Source organism: Bactrocera dorsalis, chromosome 2, assembly GCF_023373825.1.
Source record: "Bactrocera dorsalis isolate Fly_Bdor chromosome 2, ASM2337382v1, whole genome shotgun sequence".
Lineage (NCBI taxonomy): Eukaryota > Metazoa > Arthropoda > Insecta > Diptera > Tephritidae > Bactrocera > Bactrocera dorsalis.
In genome coordinates this window covers 100,944,351-100,966,420 of record NC_064304.1, presented here as the reverse complement: position 1 = coordinate 100,966,420, position 22,070 = coordinate 100,944,351, and the positions used below count along the sequence as shown (strand labels likewise).

General features: G+C 38.4%; 2 protein-coding genes across 8 annotated transcripts in view; one reads left to right on the top strand and one right to left on the bottom strand.

Moving 5' to 3' along the window:
* The first annotated feature begins 7,172 nt into the window (after nt 1-7,172).
* LOC105226055 (transcription factor castor) lies at nt 7,173-13,314 on the top strand. Its single transcript, XM_011204798.4, has 4 exons — nt 7,173-8,901; nt 11,038-11,869; nt 11,943-12,346; nt 12,408-13,314. The coding sequence occupies exons 1-4, from the start codon at nt 7,774-7,776 to the stop codon at nt 12,873-12,875; spliced, it is 2,832 nt and encodes a 943-aa protein (XP_011203100.2). The 5' UTR covers nt 7,173-7,773; the 3' UTR covers nt 12,876-13,314.
* Nucleotides 13,315-15,561: 2,247 nt separating this feature from the next.
* LOC105226056 (TBC1 domain family member 4) overlaps nt 15,562-22,070 on the bottom strand; it is a 46,767-nt gene continuing 40,258 nt past the window's right edge. For all 7 annotated transcript variants that reach the window (XM_011204799.4, XM_011204800.4, XM_011204804.4 and 4 more), the window contains 6 exons: nt 21,149-22,054; nt 20,934-21,079; nt 20,285-20,877; nt 19,806-20,228; nt 19,569-19,715; nt 15,562-19,502 (listed from right to left, as the gene is read on the bottom strand). In XM_011204799.4, the coding sequence (XP_011203101.2) occupies nt 18,372-19,502; nt 19,569-19,715; nt 19,806-20,228; nt 20,285-20,877; nt 20,934-21,079; nt 21,149-22,054 (3,346 nt within the window). In that variant the 3' untranslated portion in view covers nt 15,562-18,371. The remainder of the gene's footprint in view (nt 19,503-19,568; nt 19,716-19,805; nt 20,229-20,284; nt 20,878-20,933; nt 21,080-21,148; nt 22,055-22,070) is intronic.

Genomic DNA, 22,070 nt, shown 5'->3' with positions numbered 1-22,070 from the left:
AAAACTAGGGAGAGACTAGCCTTACTGAGGGCAAAGCTCATCGGCTTTACGGCTCTCTGCGATTCCGCTATGGCCTGACACCCATACCAGTCTTTACACAAAGACACTCGATGCTAATGATAGCGAGGTTAGGCACTCTTCGACCAGCCCTGAACGCACTTTAAATGAATTCAAGACTAGTATTGCCACTCTGAGTCAATTGCCACTTCTCTAAATGAGGTCACCCTCCGGAGCAGCAACTGGCTGCAACCTCAGCCTGAAAAGTCAGGTAGTCAGAAACTGGAGTTGATAGAAACCCTCCGCCAACCTTCCCCCAAGCTTTGGCCCATCCGTAAAGAAGCTCACCGCCCTCTCCTCCAACGGCTTCTTCCCACCTAAAGCTCCCTCGTCGGTAGAGAAGGAGCCGCCAGAGTTCGGTTTGGCAACTCCATGATCTAGATGATTTGGTATGCATTCAAAGTGTGTGAGGATATCCAGGTGTTCAGTTACGCGTTTTTTTAAGAACCCAGAATTTCTGAGTTTAATAGCAATTTCGCGGCCATACACTTTCCGGCGATGTCCACGGGCCTTATGTTCTAAATAGCGTTAAATGCCATAGTTGGAGTGGACCTTAGTGCACCACACATGCTCATGAGCGCCTTCCGTTGAACGCTCTTGAGTTTCTTTGGAAGTGTGGTCTTTTCTAGAGCCGACCATCCATAGAGACTCCATAGAACATAATGGGCTTGACTATGGTGCCGTAGAGCTAGAGTACCACTTTCGGTGAGAGAACCCAATGGGCATAGGACAGTTGATGTCTTTTTTGCTCTTTCTTCGATATTCAGCTTTCATGAAAGCTTCTTATCCAGGATGAGCCCTAGATATTTCACTGTATAATTTAAAAAACATTCAAAGATACCTTGAAAGGCAAAATGGCGAACCTTTGTATGTATTTCAAATAGATTATCGATAAAATTATATGACTTAAATCGCTAAGGATCCTAGATAGAGGCTGGTATCATACTATTATTTTTATTAATACTCCTTCAATAGGAAGGTTGGAGAGAAAAACTATTAAAATATTTATTTGCCATTCAGAATTCTGCTAATAAATATACTAGAATTTTTTTTACTCATATTAACATGTACATACTCTGATAAACATGCAATGTATGTATGTAGTTATTAACTGTGAAATGCCACAACTTGAGAATGTGCGTGATCCTAGTTGTCGCTTCATTTGATTAACAATCACATTGGTTAGTTGTATTTGTAATCCAGCTTGTAACGGCAGGATAATGCAAAATCCTAAAAATGCAAATAACAATGACGGTTTAAATGTATATGTGTACATAAACATATGTATATAGTTCAGTTGAACACTGTAACCTAATCACTTGGATCGATTCAATAAAAGCAAATCAAAAACGCATCAAATCGAACAAAAGCCACTGCAATGGCTGCTCCCGTGTGTATATGCAATGCATGTATGTGCGTGTGTAAGCCTTTGGCAGCGAATATGCAAATTTGCATCAAACCAATTACAAATGTTGCATTTTCGTGGCGGCAAATATTTTGTCCGCTTGTAACTGAGCACGGAAAACGTCAACTGAAAACTCGCGCAACTGTCACAGACGAGGGCACAATGGCCATTGTATGTCGCTATTTTTATGCTGATTTCTGGCATTATTGCGATTTTGTAGCGCCGCATAATGGCGAAAATATACCGAGAACACGGGGAAATGAACTTCTGGCTATGCAAGGAAGTTGTTAGGAAAATAAACTCAAAGTGGATATGCTAATATTAATAAATATGTACATGTGTGTGCGTGTGTTTTGAATGGGCATACGTTAGTCTTTTGGTCTAGTGAAATCAATACTTATCCGCACGACTGTTGATGAGAAATAAACATTGATTTTGGACTGGGTTTATATAAAGTTAAAAAGGCACACATTAGGGCAGTCCCGTTGTATTGGTATTTATATAACATTTCACATAGTTGTATAAGCGCGTAAATATAGATAAAACATGCTATTCGTAAACTTGTTTGAGCAACTTGAGAGACCTTTTTTTTCCTTGAGAGACCTTTTTTTTGTTCATTAAAACTCTTTAGGAGATCGCTCCGGTTGCATTCAAAATTAGAAAATTCCAACTTAATATACCACAATCAGTTCCTAGAAAAGTTTAAGTGGCATTTTCATCCAAATATCTTTTCAAGCCTTAGGATCTTCTTTTACAGGACTTTCAATTTCAAACTTTTACAAGAATGCTGTCCAACATTCAGTTTTTAATCTACGTGAAGAGCTGACCACTATATTAGGTATCGAAAAGCGAAGACGGGAGTAGACGGGGAGAAAGAACAAAAGGTTCTTCATCCCATATGGACCAATTCGAAATTTCTTCTTGAACAGAATATCCTTGACGCAGAAAGAAAATTAAAACCCGATGGCACGAGCCTCCTGGGTGCTAAACGGTAGATCGGAAGTACACAAAATTCCCATTGGCACTCGACAGAAGAGACTGTGGGAACATGATGATAATACTAACTGGTCAAAGTGTGGTGGCGACGTACGCCCGCATTTCGGGGTTGATAGATTCAGAAGACTGCAGGAAATGTTTAGAGCAGGCCACCAGGGAAACAATGGTGCAACTCTTGTGCACTTGTCCCGCATTGGCAGGACTACGCTGTATCTAGGGTTCCCACGGTATGATACACTGAAGAGGATATCAATAGTGAGGTCAGAGAGTTTGTTAAAGCTCACGTCAAGCGTAGGCTTTAAAGGATGACCACTCCTCTTGCACCTAGCAACTGAACTCCATCTGCTTTCGCAAAGTACCAAAACTGGTCTATGCGTAGCTTACTGACCTACCAGATTAACCTAACCTAATACTAGATTTTGCAGTGAAAAAAGAGCCACCCTACTAAGCACATTATGTAGTTGAGCTTTTGCTCCAACTCTTTGACACCTTTTGTCTGCGGTGTTTTGCTTAATTAAGCCAACAATTGTATAGTATATTTAACAATGCCGCCTTGAGCTGGGTTAAACTAAGCGATACGCTTACTTGTTGTTGTTGTGCTTGCGATCGGCATTCTGTAAATATATAAGTACATACATATGTGCGCATTTCGAAACTCGTATATTGGGTAAAGCATATACATATGTACATATATGCTGGTAATAGACACTATATATAAATTACATATGTACATATTTACCAAAATCAGCAATGCTTGCAGAACGATTGCTTTAATAATATTAAAGTTGGGAGGGTGTCCTGTAGCCACAATAACTTTCCTACAAATCAAACTGCCGTATCGAACCGAATCGAATATATTGACTGCTTACGCTTTATAATCTCTTACGCTCGATATACAAACCTATATAAATATGTATATATACACTTATATAGTTTACAGCTTGTACACGCACTACTACGAGTATTTCATTCATTTGTTAATTTGCATAAATTTCTATTAGTTTTGAAAAAAACGTAGCACACGTTCGCTGAAAATTGTGCGCATGCGCCATTCAATTGCTGACGCAGAGACACACATACACATACATTCATATATCGTTGTAGAGAAGACTTTTGCAATAGTGAATGGTGAAAGACTCTTCAATCGAACCGTTCGACAGGTCATTTGCATAACACTATGCGCATGCGCGCCCCGACCGAATTTCGTTCTGGTTGAAATTCGTAAGGTGAGCAGCGCGCTGGCTTCCGCTGCGATTGCCAAAATTATGCTACCCTTTGCACGCATATACAGCCACATGTGTGTATGTGTTTGTGCATGCAAATCGACAGCGATCAGGTCCTTTGCAATAATTTATGCAAATGATATCGGCAAACGATCGGCAACACTGCTGCGCTCGCACTGTTTCGTTCGTCCTACGACATTCTGCTTTCGGCGCTGTTTGCCTTTTAATCCTGCGCGCACACTTTTCCAGTGTGTTTTCTCATCTTGTTGTTGTACTTCTTAATGGCTTTTTATGACAAACCTTTTTTGCCGCTGACTCCCTCTGCTGGCAGCGCTCTTCAATGTTTGCGCCTCAATGAATTATGCAAATTCGTGTTTTTCCCTAAACCTCATTCACTTCATTTGCGTTAATATAATTTCGGTGCATATTTTTCGCAAATTCGTTTGCGCCATTTTTCCTCCACATTCACTGATTCTTTGTAATGCAGATTTTTTTGTGCCGATTTCGCATTATTTGTAATTGTAAAGGAAATCATAATTTTGTCGTGCCATATTTTATGCGCGCATTCGGCGTTTTTCCCGAAATCAAGCACATTTTTTGCAGCTGCGAAATTCGCGCTCATTCAATTCGATTTAGTTTTCTCGCTCGACACTTTTTTATTTCGCCATTTTCCGCGTGTGACTTGCCAGAAGGTGCGGGAAATTTTTCATATTAATGGAGCAAGGAAACTATTGTAAATAAAAATCTGCATTTGTAATTGTAAGCGGCATAAAAAGTAGCGCAATCGTAAAATTAAAATTACATTTTCCCATTGGGAAGGACCAACCTAAAATCGTTTTTATTATTGCCATCTTGATTGTCTTTGAATGTGAATTTGTAGGTCTCATATCAGTATTTCGCAACCAGACCTTAATACCTAGATCAGTTCTATAAGCCAAAAGTGGAATACTGTATTGTTATACGTAAATGTTATCTACGCGTAACACTCTAAACATATATACGGTTGGCTCGAAAATGGAGTTGGGGCGGGAATATACTGTCCAGAGTTAGGCATAAAGCAATCTTTTAAGTTGCCGGATCACTGCCGTATTTGTATTTCAAGCTGAGGTCTTTGCTATTGCGAAAGTCGCAGAACTGGTCTCTATTGCACCGGCAGGCAATTCCAGAATCAACATATCCGTAGACAGCCAAGTAGGAATCAAGGCAGGAACGTCGTATCGCATATGAACTAGAAATGTCTTGGGAAGCAGAACAGTAGTGGAAAGTGTTGCTAGAAGTAAGCAACTTCACGCCTACTGGGTGCCAGTCCACAAAGGTATCCAGGGCAATGAATAGTGGACATGATGTGAATACTAACTGGTCATTGTCTGGTGTCGACACACGCTCGCAGGATTGGGCTGACAGATCGAGAAGACTGCAGGAAATGTTTAGAACATGGCACCAGGGAAACAATGGAGCCTCTCTCGTGCACCCTCATTGGTATCGATAGTGAGACCGCAGAGTTTGTTAAAACTGGTATATGCGTAGCTTTTCGGCCTACCAGATTAACCCAACCTACTCGCATATCAAAAATATCCTCTGCCTCTTGCTTAAATAAAAAAATCCTCGTGAAAACTTCATAAAAACATTAGTCGAGCAAAAATTGTATTCTAGTTTTAGTTCATAGTTTTAGAACAATACTTAGAAGGTTCATAATTACTTTCATAAGAAGTTAATGTTGTTCCTTTTTGTTGAGTGTATTGAGAGAATAGAATATAAAAGCATATAAGCCCTCAGCTACGAAGAGTTTAAGCTTTATTATAACCTAAAATAACCAATATTTTAACAAAGTCTTGTGAGCGAGGGGTTTTCTATTGGACTTTGTTTTATTATAGCAGAAAAATATAATCAAACTAAGTTTTTAGACAAGAGTTTTTCCGACCGTTTCCAACCTATGCAAATCAAAACCTTTCTTGTCCTAGATAAATTGGACAACAAAGGTTTGTTTAATATTTCCAATATCAACAAGTTTAGTAATCCAAATATAATAACTTTTCCAAATGATTGCACAAATGTGAGATTAATTCCCATCGTTATAGATTAACTATCGGTTTCGTTGCTTATGCTAAAATATTTGAATGAGGGTCCTGGACCTCTTTAGTTCTTTGCAAAGTTCTATCATATATTACTAGAACTACTAGTTCGAGAAAACGTTTTAGAAAATTAATGAACAGTATGTGATTTTACACAATATGCATACATACATATCTATCGCTCATTTGCTGCAAAACCGGCATAAGTCACAAATCAAACGTGATTTTTGAGTTAATGCTGCAGAATTGTTCGTTATATCATACTTCATGTTGAGTGAAAAATTCATATGAATACCTCTTATATGCTCCGCTTGAGAAGAGGTGTAAGATTGGAGTCACCGTGTAAGGTTGTAGTCAGTTGAAAACTTTAAACGCGTTTTCTGGAGAATCGATTTTTTTGACTTATGCCGGTCTTGCAGCAAATGAGCGATATGTACATACATATTCATCGAACTCTCTCTCCGCTAGCTATTGCGCTGATAAAAGTATTGAATTTTGATATAAATTTAATTACTAAATAATTAAAATTTTTTAGAGTTTTATCGAAATATTTTAATTATTAAATTTAAATATTATATAACATTTACGAATGTACATACATACATATCTATGTATATGTATCCTAAACATCCAAATGCACACGTATTCGCTCGTCCATATGCCATTTTTTCGCACCAAAGGAATTTTTTGCACAGCTGTCCGAATCCAATAGAAAGCAACAATTACAACGTAGAAAAAACTCAAACAAGAGCGCAGCAGGACAGAACAAATTCCTCGACTTGCCGTTGGTTGTTGGATTTTCATTTTTTATCTAAAAAACACCACTTTCCGCATGCGATTAGCATTTTGCTGGCATTTTATTGGTGGAAGAAATTGCAAAATTTGGGAAAAAACTCACAAAAAAACAACAACACCAAGTAAATGTAGCAGAGATTTTCAAAAAATGTTTTTTACCGAACAAAATCATTTGTCCGGAGCGTCAAAAGAGCACAACCAAGTAGTATAAGAGTTTGAGTCCGGCTGCGAATGAGAGAATATGTAGCTGAAATGCTAAAAAATAGCTGAGCTCAGCAACCCTCTCGCTTAAAAAGTGAAAATTGGCTCTACTAAGCCGACTACTACATACAAATGTATGTGTGTCGGTGCAAATGGTGAGCAGAGCTACTGATCGGAGCGGATTGCTATGGATTCGTGAGTGTGCGCTTGTATGTGGAAGATATTTTTTAGCAGAGAACGCTAGGTGAGCATGCTATTCGCTGTTAATGCTAAAGTTGCTGATCACTTTTTACCGGCAGGGAGAGGGTTGAAAGTGTTGCGATGCTGCAATTTGGACTATCTTTGGCATTAGAAGAATTTTTTAAGGACAGTCACGTATATTAGACGCCTGCTGTGGAAGAGTTGAATCAGTTTGAGCCTTGATGCCAAGCTAGCGAGACAATTTCTTAAATCTATCGCTTCTATTTCTTTAAGACTTCATGCGAACGAAAGAGTTGTAGACGAAGATACAGCTACGTCGCTGCAAAGAAATAAATAACGAATTGATAATTGAAAGATTTCCAAAAAAAAAATTAGTGTGGTTTTGTGAATTTTTTGCGAACTAAGAATCATTGTAGAAATATTGTGCTGTTCTTGGATGTTATTAAGTTGGAAAAATATTGAGAAACTATTATTGAAAATATAATAATAAAATTTATGAAAAAAAAAATTAATAATAAATGATTAAAAAATTAAAAATAATTAGTTCAAAATTTTTGTATATAATTTTTGGAAAATTTATTGTGCAAAAAAAGAAGTTAAGAATTCAAAATAAAAAAAATTAAATAAAATTATTGTGCAAACATTAAAATTTTAATTAAATACTAAAAAATACAATATTTTTGCTTCAAAAGAATTATTGCTGTGAAAAGTGCCGCTGTTGACTGTGAATACCCTTATCGTCCGCTTGTGCGTGAGTGTGCTCGTAGATTTTTAAAACAATTTTACAACAACAAAAAAAGTAAACAATAAAATCAACGTCAAAATGTCTACACAACTGGAGTTTATCATGCAACTGTATATGATGAATTTGTTGCAACAACAACAGCAACAGCAATTGCAGCAGCAGCAGCAACAGCAACAACACCAAATGCATAATCTTCCTTCACCCAGTAAGCGTGAAATGGAGATGGACATCAGCAGCAGCACAATGACAACAGCAACAACATTCGTCGATGCGACACAACAAACACAGCAACAACACCACCAGCAGCAGCAGCAGCAGCCGCACAATCCAAGAACGCATTCACGCAAAAATTCGCAAACCACAACCACCACCATCACCAACTGTAGTAGTAGCAGTAGTTGTACCACCCGTAGTCCTAATAGTAATTCCAACTCCTCAATAGCCATACAACAACAGCAACTACAACACAATACACAACACAACACACTCTCCCCCCTACAACAGTTACTGTTCGGCCAATTGTCAGCACCACCACCACCAATGCTAGCGACCACACCGCCTGCACTCGGCGTGCCGTCGAATTTATTGTTAACACCAACAACACCGAATTCGGGCATGTCGGCGGCGACAGCGTTATCATTGGCAGCGGCTGCGTACAATGTTTCGGCCGGCAGTCAATTTCCCCTTCAAACACACATTTTCCCCACAAACGATTTAGCTTGTGATGTAGGCCATATTACAGCTGCTAATTCTCTTCAATCTTCTACAGTGACATCTACGCCCACCGAAGATGAAGAGCGGGTAGAAGAAGGAGCTGAGGTGGCGGCGGCGTCAACGCAGCTGGACGAGGAAGATTGCAGTCCATTGGACAATGCTTCGACCACATCCAACGACGTTGAAGATGTCAGTGACACCGTTACGGTGGAGGAGGAGAAGTATCGTGCACAAGCGCAGGATTTATCCGATAGACGGACAGATCGTTGGCGTGAGTGTAGGCAAGCAGATGCAGAAGAATGTGGGATAAAGGTGCAACAACAGCAAAGCGATGATGTAGTCGAAGCTGTAGAGGTGCTTGATGACGATGAGGAAGACGAAAAGCCATTGGCTAGTCTGCGGCATAGCAACGCTGAGACGCGTTGCCTGAGGACAAGAAGTAATGTGGATGTGCGAAACTCTTCGAACTCTTTGGACGGTTCTACGAGTGTGGTGAGTAAAATCATATTTGTAGTTTATGTTTTTACCGTTACATAAAGTTAAACTTTTTGACCCGTTTGAAGAAAGCGAGGTCTGTATGAAATTGTGAGGTTAAATCTGGCGCATTCTAACTAAACTACGTTACGTACATACATATGGTATATTTATAACCTGAGCAGGGTATCTTAAGTGTGCCACGTAGTTTGCATCCGAAAGGAAATAAAATATACATACATATATATATGTAAATGTCACTGTGACGAGCTGATACGATTAAATTATGTCGGACTGTCTGTCTGAATATATGCGAATTAGTCCCTCAGTTTAGGAGATATGGATTTGAAATTTTGCACACGTTTCTTTCTCTCCAAGAAGCTGCTCATTTGTCGGAATATCAAACGGCAGAATTCTGGAAGCTACAACAAAAAAAAAACATGTTTCGCCTTCTCACTGTAGCTCGCCTTCAAACGGATGTTTTCTGGCTATCCATCGTGAACAGATTGAGCCAAATGTAAAAGAATCGTTTGTGGCCACTCCCAACTGAATGGCAATCAAAGAACTTTCCTCACTTGCGTGAACTTCTACCCATGACTCCATCGTCCAATTCAACTCGGCTATAATCGCATAAGCGGTGTCTACGCCAGTAAAGAAGAAGAAGAAGTTCTCAACTTCCGAACGTATTATTAAAATCCGACCATTATCGCATATAGGCGCCATAAAATCTGACCGATCAAAATCAGGTTCTTGAAAGGAAAACCTGAACATGGGAAATGTATTATAGCTTCGATGCAGCCAATGTGGCCAAATATTCAAATTTTAAAGTCGGTTTTGGTGAATAGAGTACTAAAGAAATAATTTCGATCTTCAGCTCAATGTTGCAGTACATCCAGCGAAGTATTAAATTCCACTTAATCCTGACTGAATATATATGTACATATTTACATATATATAACCGTTAAAATGGTAATGGGGAAAACCCAGAGCAGAGTCATGGATGTTTTTGTAGCGGCAGAAAACATTCCTGAAGTAATTTCGATTAATTATGCCGGTTAACAGTCATTGGCCGGATAAAAACCCGGATCCATTCCAGTTACTTAAGCCCGACTGCCGTGGGAACGTCAAAGCAGAGTTGTTTATGTCGTTGTAGCGGTAGAAAGCATTACTGAAGTAATTTCAAGGAATGATGCCAATTAACAGTCCTTGGTCGGATAAAAATCCTGGTCCGCTCCGATTACTTAGATCCCACTGTCGTGCGACTAATAAAGAGTCACTGATCTTAGCCGCTGGCTAGTGTCAACATTGAATAAGACACTTTAACGGTTTCTAACGGTCTTAACTTTTCTTTTTCCAACTGTCTTTTTGTTTATGTTTTTTTGACATCACTGTCATTGGTACGGACTTTTATTCGGAATTCGAAAAATCAATGCAGATTTTGAAAAAATATCCCGAAAAAGCGGTATGTGTATACATATACATATATTTATAAGTGGAAAAATATATATGTATCTCAAAGTGATGTACGTACAAATGTTCGAACGCTATGTTTATATGTACATAGTATCAATTACCAGTCTGCTGACTTACAGCTGTGCATGATCAACAACAAATTCGGCAACAATGTTGCAGCCGATTTTAAATAACAAAAAAAAAAATGGAAATAAATAAACAAAAGTTAAACGACAACTTCATTTCTAATGAAAATACGAGCGATTTAAGTAAATAAACTTTATGATGATGTGCAAAGACTTCCAAGAGGAGAGCTCGCGTGGGCTGATTGAACGTGCTCGCCTTCTCATATATGTATGTGTATATGTATGCATACTATACATACATATATGTTTGTAGTGGGTAACTCACGGTACAATTTATTTCTGATTGAGGAGTATGTCGCTGAAATGTCGAGTGATGAAAAAATTGCTGCTGATATCAATAAGAAAAGCCTACAGGCGTTCTAGATACCAGCAGACATATGATAAACTTAGATTCGTATCTCGATTCCGAAATTAAACCTACCACTACTAGATAAAATAGATTAGTTATTTTCTGCTGACCGGTTAGAAGGCTACTACAATGCTATTGTTTTATTATACTAAATTAAAATTTTATTTTTTATAACCAAACTCCAACACAAATTTAATTCTCTTTTAGCCTTACATAACACCCACGAAGCAACCAGCCGATTCCACGCATTACCTTTCACAACAAAGCTCTACAGAGCTCACTCAAGATGTAGCCGGCCCGTTTACACAACTCACAGAAAACGAGAGTGTCAACATGACACCAATGTCGCTTGCGAAAACCTTACTTACACCACCCTCTAGTGACCAGTTGCCCACAGCGAATCACAAAAAACATAGTCTACATCCTAGCACACAGACGCTCAATACTGAGCTAACTGGAGTAACTGGTCTAACTGGCACATCAGGCATAATGAGTCTGAACACCGTTAGCAGTTTAGATGCATTCCTGCAAAACGAAGAAAACCTCAAGAATCTGCGCAAAGTGTCGTCTTATTTGGAGTGTGAGAATGCGCTCTGTCGGCAGGAGAATCTACGCGAACATTTTCACTGTTTCGACGAGCCTTGTCAGGGTAAGATATTGAGCAAGAAAGATGATATTATTCGACATTTGAAATGGCATAAGAAACGTAAAGAGAGTTTGTTGCTCGGTTTTGCGCGTTTCTCTGCCTCGGATGACTGTGAGCCTGCTTATGGCGCCGGTTGCACGTATTGTTGGAAGCAAACGCATTATCATTGTGTCTACGAGGATTGCCCGAAGGTTTATGTGAGCACGAGCGATGTGCAGATGCATGCGAATTTCCATCGCAAGAACTCGGAAATCGTACAGGAAGGCTTCCGACGCTTTCGCGCACACGAAAATTGCAAAATTGAAGACTGTCCATTCTATGGCAAGAAGACGTCGCATTATCACTGCTGCCGTGAGGGTTGCAATCACACGTTCAAGAATAAGGCTGATATGGGTAAGTGTTGGGCGGAGATAAATAATTAGCTGGCTGTCACACGTTTGAAGTCTATTTCTAATTCTTTATGCAGATAAACACAAGTCCTATCATCTGCGCGACTATCAGCTCACACAGGATGGTTTCAAGAAAATACTGAAGACCGAGGCCTGTCCTTTCGATGGTTGCAAGTTCTCCACCGTCTGCAATCACATCCATTGTGTGCGCGAGGGCTGCACTTACATTCTGCACTCAAGCAGTCAAATGATCAGCCATAAGCGTAAGCACGAACGTCTCGATGGCGAGCAGGCCTATCAGAATTTCAAGAAACAGAAGGACTCCAGCGGTGAGGATTCACCAGCATCGATTGCCACGACAACCGCAGCGGCTACTACCGTTGTTGCGGCTAATGTGACCACGCACACCACCACACCTTTGTCTTCGCTCAGCGCTGATCGCTTTTTGGCGCGCAAACGTGGGCGTCCACCAAAGAAAATCGTAAGTGAAGTAATAAGAAAACTTTTACGAATTTATTTTTCATTGCCCTTTCTATTTCTAGGAATTGCCCGCTAAGACTGAGCCAGCCAAGCGCATCAAGTTGGAGCCCACTACTGACCAATTGTCTGCCACCACTGACGCTACGACACAACTTGCCAACAACGCGCAAATGCCCACCGCTGCTGCGAGTCTCTTCCCACCACCCTTCTTGCCCAACTTCAATGCTGCCACTGCAGCCGCAGCTGCGGCAGCTGCTGCACAGAGCATGCAAATGCAGGATCCCAATACACCAAATATGCAGTTGACTCATCTGATGGCGCTCTTCCAGCTACAGAACCCACTTTTCTACCAAAACCTCTATCCGGGTGGTATGCCAGCGAATATGGCGAACATGTTGGGTGCTGCGGCGGTAGCTGGCGTAATGCCACCCGCAACGGGTCTGTATGGTAATATGTCGACTTTTGGTGGCCCGGCAGGTGCGACCATCAAATCGGAATATGGTGAGAAGCAGCAACAATACAAGGAGTGAATGTGAGCCGCTGACAAAGGAGTTTGTGGATAGGTTATGGTGACAGGGGTCGCCAAGTAGTTTGAAATATTGCAATTAAATTTGCAGTCCTCAAAGGGTTATCTGTTAGTTGTTTTGACAATCTGAGGACTTGAACTGTCCCGTTTGAGTTGACGGCTTAAAAGCTTCAGTGCAAATTATTGCAAGAGCTTTAAGAGCACTTTCGTCCCTTGGGAGGGATAATAGGTCGATGCGAGTTCTTCGACTCAACGCGTTTGTGTTGCAACTATATAACGGCATTCATATGGTGAAAGCTGAATGGTACATACCAACAGCGTTGGTACGATCATACAAATGGTTTCTGAGTCTAAAAAAGTCGTTTCATCTCCTGACAAAGTTTTATTGTAAATGGCTCTGTAGTGAAACCATGAATATGTGAATACAAGTAGGAAGTAAAATATATATCTTTTTTATTTGATAGCTTAAATTCATTTCGATTCCATAATATCTTAGCAAAAATTCTCTAGACGACATATATTTCTAGATCTAACTCTCAAACAATTAATGTGCTTCATAACCTTATTAAGGAAAAAGCTTCTTTGGCAACTTTTCAAAAATTGTGCAAGCTCATTGTTTAAAGCTTTAAGCTTTTTTCAATGGTGGTTATTACGCAAGTAGGAAAGCTGGCAAAAAACCTTTTTGGGTGTGTTTAGTGTCTTCCGGAATAAAATTGACAGTATTTGAAAGTAGAAACTTTTATATAGGACGTGTTTGTACCTTACATGAGATTTGTTTAGTGAATTGCGTGTTTTAAATAATTTCAAAACAATTTTCGTAAATAGAATAAATGAAATAAAAATATACGCGGTATATATTTTGAATAGAAAAAAATTATTTTTAATAAAAAACTTAACGAACAAATTATAACTGTGATTTCCTTATAATTATTGTAAATAAATGCGATTAATTTAAATTGTTAACTGATTGGTGTGTATTCATATGTAATTTATATTATTAAAAATAATTCAATGTGTTTCAAAATGAAACTTAAATACAGTTAAAAATAGTAGACAATAAATTTTTAATAAAATGTTTTCATTAAAATAATATTTTTGCTTACTTATTGAATGAGGTAGCAACTTTTCGTATAAAATATCTACCTTATCAGTAATATATAAGTTGAAATAAAGGTCATTGAACTTGCTGAGGGTCTTTGACAACGCAAAGGTCAGGCGACGATTCAAGAGCTTTCATGTGACCAGTGTTTATGTCGAGAGCCAGGCGGCGAGTAAAGCAATAATCTCACATGGCATTGTGTCAGAGGCAGGGAAGCAGTAGGTATAATGGCAGCCGGAAAGCGGCGGCATATATACCGAGTTCCAGGTTACAAATTAATTGTAGTAGAAGAGATTGCCAAAAGTGTTATCCGTCTGGCTACCGAACCAGTACAGGAAATACGGAAGTCACTAAAAACAATAGACAATGAAATTTCCGAAAAGGCTGACAGACAGATAAAGGAGAGATGGATGATGAAGAGATGGAACGGCCTAAAGACATGTAAGATCGTCAAGATCATGTGCAAGAGCGCAGGCTTATTACTCACACTGTCTCGAAAGGACTGCAGCACGGTTTTTGGTGTAATGACATGTCACAACCTACTCACATCACATGCGAGCTGGATGTGGATATAAGTACGGACGAATACATGCAGAAAGTGAAGGGAAGTAGGCATGAGAGAGACGCTGGAACACATCATACGCTTCTGTCTAGCATTATCTAGAACTCGACTGAAATATGTAGGAACTTCGATAGATCAAGAGACTAGATAAAGAATAAGAATTAGTTATCAAGTTGCTCTTAAAGGGGTAACATGGGTTTTTTGAGTAAAATCAGCATTTTTCAACAATTTTTTTTTTCATATAAAAAATTAAATATTTTGTTAGAATTTTTTATTGTTACAAACATACACTATTAGTAAAGAAATTCTGAAATTTAAAAAAAAATTGTAAACTCGGCTAAAGCGATACCATTTCGAGTGACCTCTCGGAAAAAATATGCGCCCACTTGCAGAAAAACTCCTTACATGATCTTCTAAAGTGAAAAAATACGTGTTTAAGTAAAAACCTTAATTTAAAACTTGGACGAAGGAAAAAAAACTAAAAATTAGATATTTGGCAGACATTTTTATAAAAAAAATAAAAATTTCGCGACATTTTTTTTCAATTCCTTCCTAGCTAGCCTCGAGCGCACAAGTTCTCAAAGCTGTATCTCCGAAACTATTACTTGGACCAATTTTGGACAATATTCTAGAGATGTTGCAGTATTTAATAAATCAATACAAATATCGATTTTTTGAAACCCGTAAACCCATGTAACCTCTACAGTGTTTCTCTCTAATAAAAATGGCGACTGTTGCTTGGCAAAGGGTAAAACATTGAGAGTTGGCCCATATTTTGTTTCACTGTGCAGCTTTCGCTTTGATGTGAAAGAACTCATAAATAAGCACACATGTATCCAACTGTTCGGTCAATGCAAATGTCTGACGCAAAGCGAAGCAGAAGTTCCATGTGGATCAGCCATTAATGTCTTTTTATGTCTAATCTCAGATACTATTATATAATTGTGTGTCAAAACCTTATGAAATAAATCTAAGCTTTTTAAACCTAAAAATCATATATCCATTTTTTTTAATAAAAAAGTTTGAAAATATTTTTTTTATACATTTTTATTTAATAGCTGCAATTGCTTTTAGTGAACTACATAATAAATTGTATTTATTTGCTTTTTGTTTTTGTATTTGTTTAATCAAATAAATATGCTGCTCCGCAATCAAAGACATATAGCAATTTATATTTTACTGAGACATTTCCATAATATAACTGTATATCTGTATTAATGTATGTAAATTTTGTGTAAGCATATAAATTTAACAATTTGAAGCATTTTATAAAACCTTGAAAAGTAGGTATTCGAAATTCGGATACAAATATACGAGTACTAGCATCTATAAATATTTGCGAAGAATTGCAGCAGACCGCATACTTGGGCACTACACTTCGACACCACTACACACTATGCAAGCATATACACACATATAGTATACATATATGTATATATATTTGTGGGTATGTGTGGACACACTTATGTACATTTAAGTCACGGCAATGCTTTTGGGACTTGCAAATTACATTACTAAGCTAGAAATTACAATATATATTGTATTTAATTTTGATTACATATGTGACTACATTCGATTTTAATAAATTATAACACGCACTAGTAAATAACAAAAAAAAAGTTATACTTATACATAGGCATGTGATTATACAAATTTATGCACCAGCTTATGCTAAGAGAGATTATACATAAACATTTTATGTACTTTTGTAGGTATTTGTAGGTAATTAAGCGAGTAATTTGCAACTAGCACTTTTTCAAATATAAGTTTTTAAATATTTTTCGTTTTTTATGTTTTTTAATCACAACATAACACATATAGTCCATATAAGCAAGCATACACATTTAACGTTATGTTTTTTTTGTTTTTAATTTTTATTTAAGTACTTTTGTAAATATTTACTGTTCGTGTAAACGAGTATATGAGTGGTATCAACGTTCGAATTATTTGTTTCAAGCAAACAAAAAATTAAAAAATTAAAAAAAAAATTGCAGATGGAAATGAAAACAGAAAATTTTGTAAAATTTCGCAATATAATTACACATACATACATAGACTTATGTATATTAGCTTTGAATAAGAATCTATAAAAATATTTGTAAATTACTAACAATCTACTTACACTTAAGTATTCTTATAAACTAAAAACAATGCTAAATTAATTTTCTTTCTTTCTAAGCATTTTAACATTTTCAGATTATGTTTTTAAATTTATTCGTCCAAAAACAATTATGAAAAATTATAATAAAGGTTAGCTTCCTCTTCATACATATTTACCAAAGCCTAGGCGCGAGATCTATCACTTTCAACTTGGTGAACTTCAATCCTGATGTTCTAGAGGCATAAAATATACCCAAAAGTATTTTGGGCGGTGCTGCCAGGTTAACAATTCACAATAAAAAAATAAAAAAAAAAATAAAAAAAAAAATAAAATAAAAAAAAAATAAAAAGATATAATAAAATAAAAAAATAATAAATAATGTTTACTGATAAAATATTTGTTTTAGAAAATTATCAAAAAAATTTTTAATTCGTGTTTTTCATTTTTATTTTTGGTTTAAACTAATTAAGAGAAAAATTAAAGTTATCTTTACATGCATGAATTGGGACTCAGCGAAGCAAGTTTTTAAATATAATATTTATAATTTTTTTATTTCCAAGTGCATAAATTAAGCCATTACTATACGTATAAATAAGCATACATATTCCAATAACTATATTATTTACATGTCAAGCGATTTGGTTTATTATAATTTTTTATAAGAAACAAAATCAGAAAAAAATATTAAAAAAAAAATAAAATATATAAACTAATAGTTTTAAGGAACTTATATCTTAACTTTATTCAAAACATTAAAACTGTACTTTTCCGTTATGCTTACACAGGGTCGATTGACTCGTGACTAGTCTCAAAACTATGTTCAAACACGCGAAATATGACAATATATATACCTTTGTGAATATTTATAATTTTCACTCTATTTGTTAGAATATATTAACAAATTAAACAATAAAAAATATTAATAATAATTAAGAAGAGAAAAATAACAAAAAAGGCTTTATAATATTTTATAAATTTTAAGTTAATAGTAATATTTATATATTTGCAATAACTGTTGACTTTGCAAGGACAACTTTTGTAAAATAATTATTAACTGAAATAATATTTAATTATCACTGTAATTATCATCAAGGGGTTAGCGGTTACATTTTAACGCTGACATTCATATACATACATATATTTGTCTAAATACATAATTCACCTTATAATTTTAGAGATATTGCATAGCGATCGTGTTGGCGTAGGTGCTCTTATTAAAGTTATCAAATCTGTTAGCGGCATTTGAAAGCAGTTCTTCATTCAGAAACTGTAGAATTTTTGCTAGATTTCTTTTAAGCGCATAAAGCTTAAAGATTTTTTTTGGTTGCTCCAACTGCGATCAGTTTCAGTTTGAAAGCGAAATACATACATATTTATTGTTATTGGAAAAATTGCTGATAACATCCGCAGCTTAGAAATCTAGTGAAACTCATAATTTTCTCGGATAACATCAAATTGTAAATAGAACTGAGAATAATATTCTTAGACTTTTAACTTCATCTTTCAGTAAAATTTTATGTTAAGAAGGTATGAATTTAAATCGTTTTTAAGAAGCGGTATTTTTTATAAAACTTTGTCAATTGCGTTAACCACTTTATTTTGAAGCCCGCTTTCAAACTGGAAAAATGCCGCAGTTTTCACTTTATTTTCTATTTTCCTCTATTTTTTTGTATCTTTCATGTGTTATATTGTTGCTTTAATAGAAGCTACGCAAAATTTTCGCTATGAATCAAAACCGTTAGCTGCGACCATTAGCCGCATCAGTATTGATTGCCTCACTGCTGCCGCTGTTGCTGCTGCTGATCTCGCTGGCCGTCTTTGTCGGTTGCTCTTGCAGCGCCGAGGCGGCCGCTGCCGCCACACCTGCTGCCACAGTGGCCATCGGACGCATATGATGTACGGGTCGTATCGATTTGAGCTGTGTTGTACCGTTAAAACGCACATTCACCTCACCAACCATGCTGAGCGGATGCATTTCTGCATCCGTTTGTGGTTGCTCGGCGGGCGCAATAATCGCGACAGCTGGCACGACTTTGCCACCAGGCGTTGTTGTTGCTGGCACACTGCCGGCGCCATACAAAGTTTGCCGACTACTTAACGGTGATAGTGCCGCTGGTGTATTTCTGTAACCCATACGGCTGAAGAGACTGCCACCACTGCTGGAGCCTGTGCTCAGGCCGCTACTACTGCTATTGCTGCTCGTGCTGGGCGGGCTGAGTGGTGTGCCCACGCCGCTGTCCACCTCAAGTGGGCTGCGTATGTTGGCGCTATCGAACGGTTGCTCCGACTGGTTGGGTAACTTGAGTTCTGTAGGTTTCGTTTGTATGTCTGCTGAGTCAAGTAGGCGATTTGGCCGTTGATGTTGCGTTTGTGTTTGGTATTGGTTGTCGTCCAGCGAGTTGCTAGCGCTATTTAATAACTTTCGTGGCTGTTGTGTTGTTGGTGAAGTTTGAGCGTTTTGTTGCTGTTGTGCAAAGCGTTGTTGTCGCAATTGTTCGTAGGTGTGCTCAAAAAAAGGTGTCTTCTCCTTCTTCTTTTGTGGCGAACCATGTTCTTCTCTTTCGTTCAACTCTTCTAACACCTTTAGTGGAAACCCCAAATGACTATTGACCGACACGGATTTGCCAATTTTGCGTTCAGTGAAGTGTGGTCGGCGCCGCTGACGCTCCAAATCGTCCAGCTGTTGCAGTATGCGTCGCACATCACCGGGCAATTCGAGCTCGACATTTTGTTCGGCCAATTGAGTGACGAAGTGACCGAGCGTTTGTATGGTCAACTCCAGCGATTGTACTTGTGTTTGCAGCGAGGTGATTTGTGTTTGCTGAGAGGATCGTGTCTTCTCCAACTGTGCGATCGACGATTGAGCAAACTGTGTAGGGAAAATCAGAGAATTAGAAATAAAAACGTATTTGTTGTTATTCAAAAGTCGTCTCACCTGTAGTTGCTGTTCGAGATGCATATTACGTGTTTTCTCTCGGTTCAACATCTCCAAGTGGTGATTTGCTGTTGAGATCTCTTCTTGTAATACATTGTATTCCACATTATATTCGGTCAGCTGCTTGCTGACGTCTAAAGTGAATACCTGCAATGTATGGAAATATAATGAGAGTTTCAGTTATTATAAAGATCACAGAATTCGATAGACCTTTGCCTAAATTTTGCACAAACTTACCAATTTCATTATTTTCTCCATTGTGTGCGCTTCCATTTTCGGCACAACTGTTTTTAGATAATCCATAATTTCCTCAAAGTTGTCGCGGGCCAGCAACTCGTCTTTGTGCACTGTCAGCAGAGCGATGGCGAATTTGAAAATCACCTCCGATGACTCGAGGAAAAGCAAATCGAAAACGCGCGCCACGAAACCCAATGGAAATTGTGAGCTGAATACAGTTAGAATCCAGGGTGCGGCATACAGAGTGGGTGACACGTCATTCTGATCGAGCCAAATGTATAATTCTGGCAAGTGATCTTTGACGAGCCGTGATAGTTGATACAACTGCAACTGGAATTTCTTCATATCCGGCAAATATTTCGTGCGCATCTGACGGCGAAACATGAGATGTTTGAGCAATTGAAAAGCGTCCGCCTCATCGCACTAAAGAAAATAAATTCTGTGAGTATGTCATAAATAACGGTAAATGCAATACCTACATGCAACAACAATATGCCGCATATGAAACCCAAACCTTGACAGTAGCCCAGCTCCGGATCGAGTATGGAATAGGCTTTCAGCAAATTGAACAGCGACAATTGCCCTACACCTAGCGGATCTTTGTAGAATTTATGATTAGGGAAGGTGCGTCCTAAATCGATAAAGATGGCATGCTGATGTTCGGTGAGATTTTTCAGCAAAGTATGGTAGGGCGTATTGAAATTGGGAAATTTCTTTGTATCCACTGGTGCTGTGTTCATGGAATGCTGATCGGCGAGGAAGGTCCAAACATCACCACGTTTCGAACGTGGCACACCACATTTAATCGCTTGTGCCAACACTTTGGGATCCTTCTTATTGGCGATTTTCATGGAGTCACGTTCAATGATCTGCTCCCAACGCTCGATCAGTTGTTTGTCGCATGGTACGATCTCTTCATAGTCCAGTTTTATGCGTTTGAGCTCATTTTCATTTTGACGCGCCTGTAACATAGCATTCTCGGTTTCCATGCGATTCAACAGTATGGTCTGACGTATGGCCGTCTTCCAGAGATCGCGAAGTTCCTCACGCGACCTTTTGCCGCGTATGCGTTCTACGTAGAAATTAATTAATAATAAAACAAAATGAATTTTAAACGTGAAGACTTACTTGTAATCCTCATTGGTGACATAAATTCATTCTGCGCATCGCCATCCATGCCCTTTGATGGTGTTACCACGCTGTTTAAAATGGCGTGACGCCATGAAGCTTTATGTGCTTCAGATTCCTTGGGACTGTTGCCGACTTTAATGAAACTGTACGAAAAAAATTCGGATAATATATCAATAACAAATTTTATAACGAAAAAAGTTAATATCTCTTACATATCCATCATGGGACTCTTCAAGTGCTCCGCATTCGGTTTGCTCGGACTTGCGCTACCAATCGTGTTCGAACGGGAGCGGAAACCCTCCGGTGGTGTCTCATTGCCACTGCGGCTAACCGGATGCGGCTCGGCCGATTTCTCACGTATCTGATGATCGCGCAGATCATGCGCTATACCAATGTCATCCTTGGATGCTTTACGTTTCAACAGATGATCAAATGAGTTGGTGAGCGAACGTTTGGCTTTCATGAAAATCGTACTACCACCCAAGTATTGATTCAAGAACTCTGAACGATTCTCTGCAGTGTCGTGCACATGCCTTTGCTGACGTGACTCACAATGCGCACGTAAGAGCATCATTAAAAATTGATTTTGCTCGGACAGCGGTGAGCTTGTCTTCTCCGAACCATAGTATTTGGCCCAAATCATGTCTTGCTCATCGTCGGTAAGCGATTCTATGCGACGGAATATCATCGCTTGTGTTTTTTTCTCACTCAAACCTTCGACGTCGCTACAGAGTTTGTGATACCACAACATGGGACAGTGTTCACACGAGAAGATCTGTGTGGCTTCCTTTTTCTTTTGTTCTGCGCAAGTGACGAACGCTTGCGAAATGGCCGCCACTATATCGTCGCACACATGATCCGACTGACATTTAAATACATAACCTATGTAGCCATCATTATGCACCTCACGACAGATGATGCCGAAATGATCGGGATTCTTCTGTCCTTGCGCGCAGCTGGCCACATCCTTGAAGTCCTTGTATAGCAACACTTGCTTGCGATCTGGCGAGATGAGCCGCAAATCAGAGCGTCCCACCAGAAAGACCATGGTGCGGTTTTGCTCAACAAAAGGAGGAATACAACCGTACGAGGCGGAGCGATCACGTTGTTTGGGTATGCTGTTGGATGGGATAG

Bases quoted from the DNA above. Each gene is read 5' to 3' on its own strand.
- LOC105226055 (XM_011204798.4), top strand. From the start codon at position 7,774: ATGTCTACACAACTGGAGTTTATCATGCAACTGTATATGATGAATTTG. The intron at 11,870-11,942 runs GTAAGTGTTGGG...TTCTTTATGCAG, and splicing joins CAAGAATAAGGCTGATATGG to ATAAACACAAGTCCTATCAT. The intron at 12,347-12,407 runs GTAAGTGAAGTA...TTCTATTTCTAG, and splicing joins GGCGTCCACCAAAGAAAATC to GAATTGCCCGCTAAGACTGA.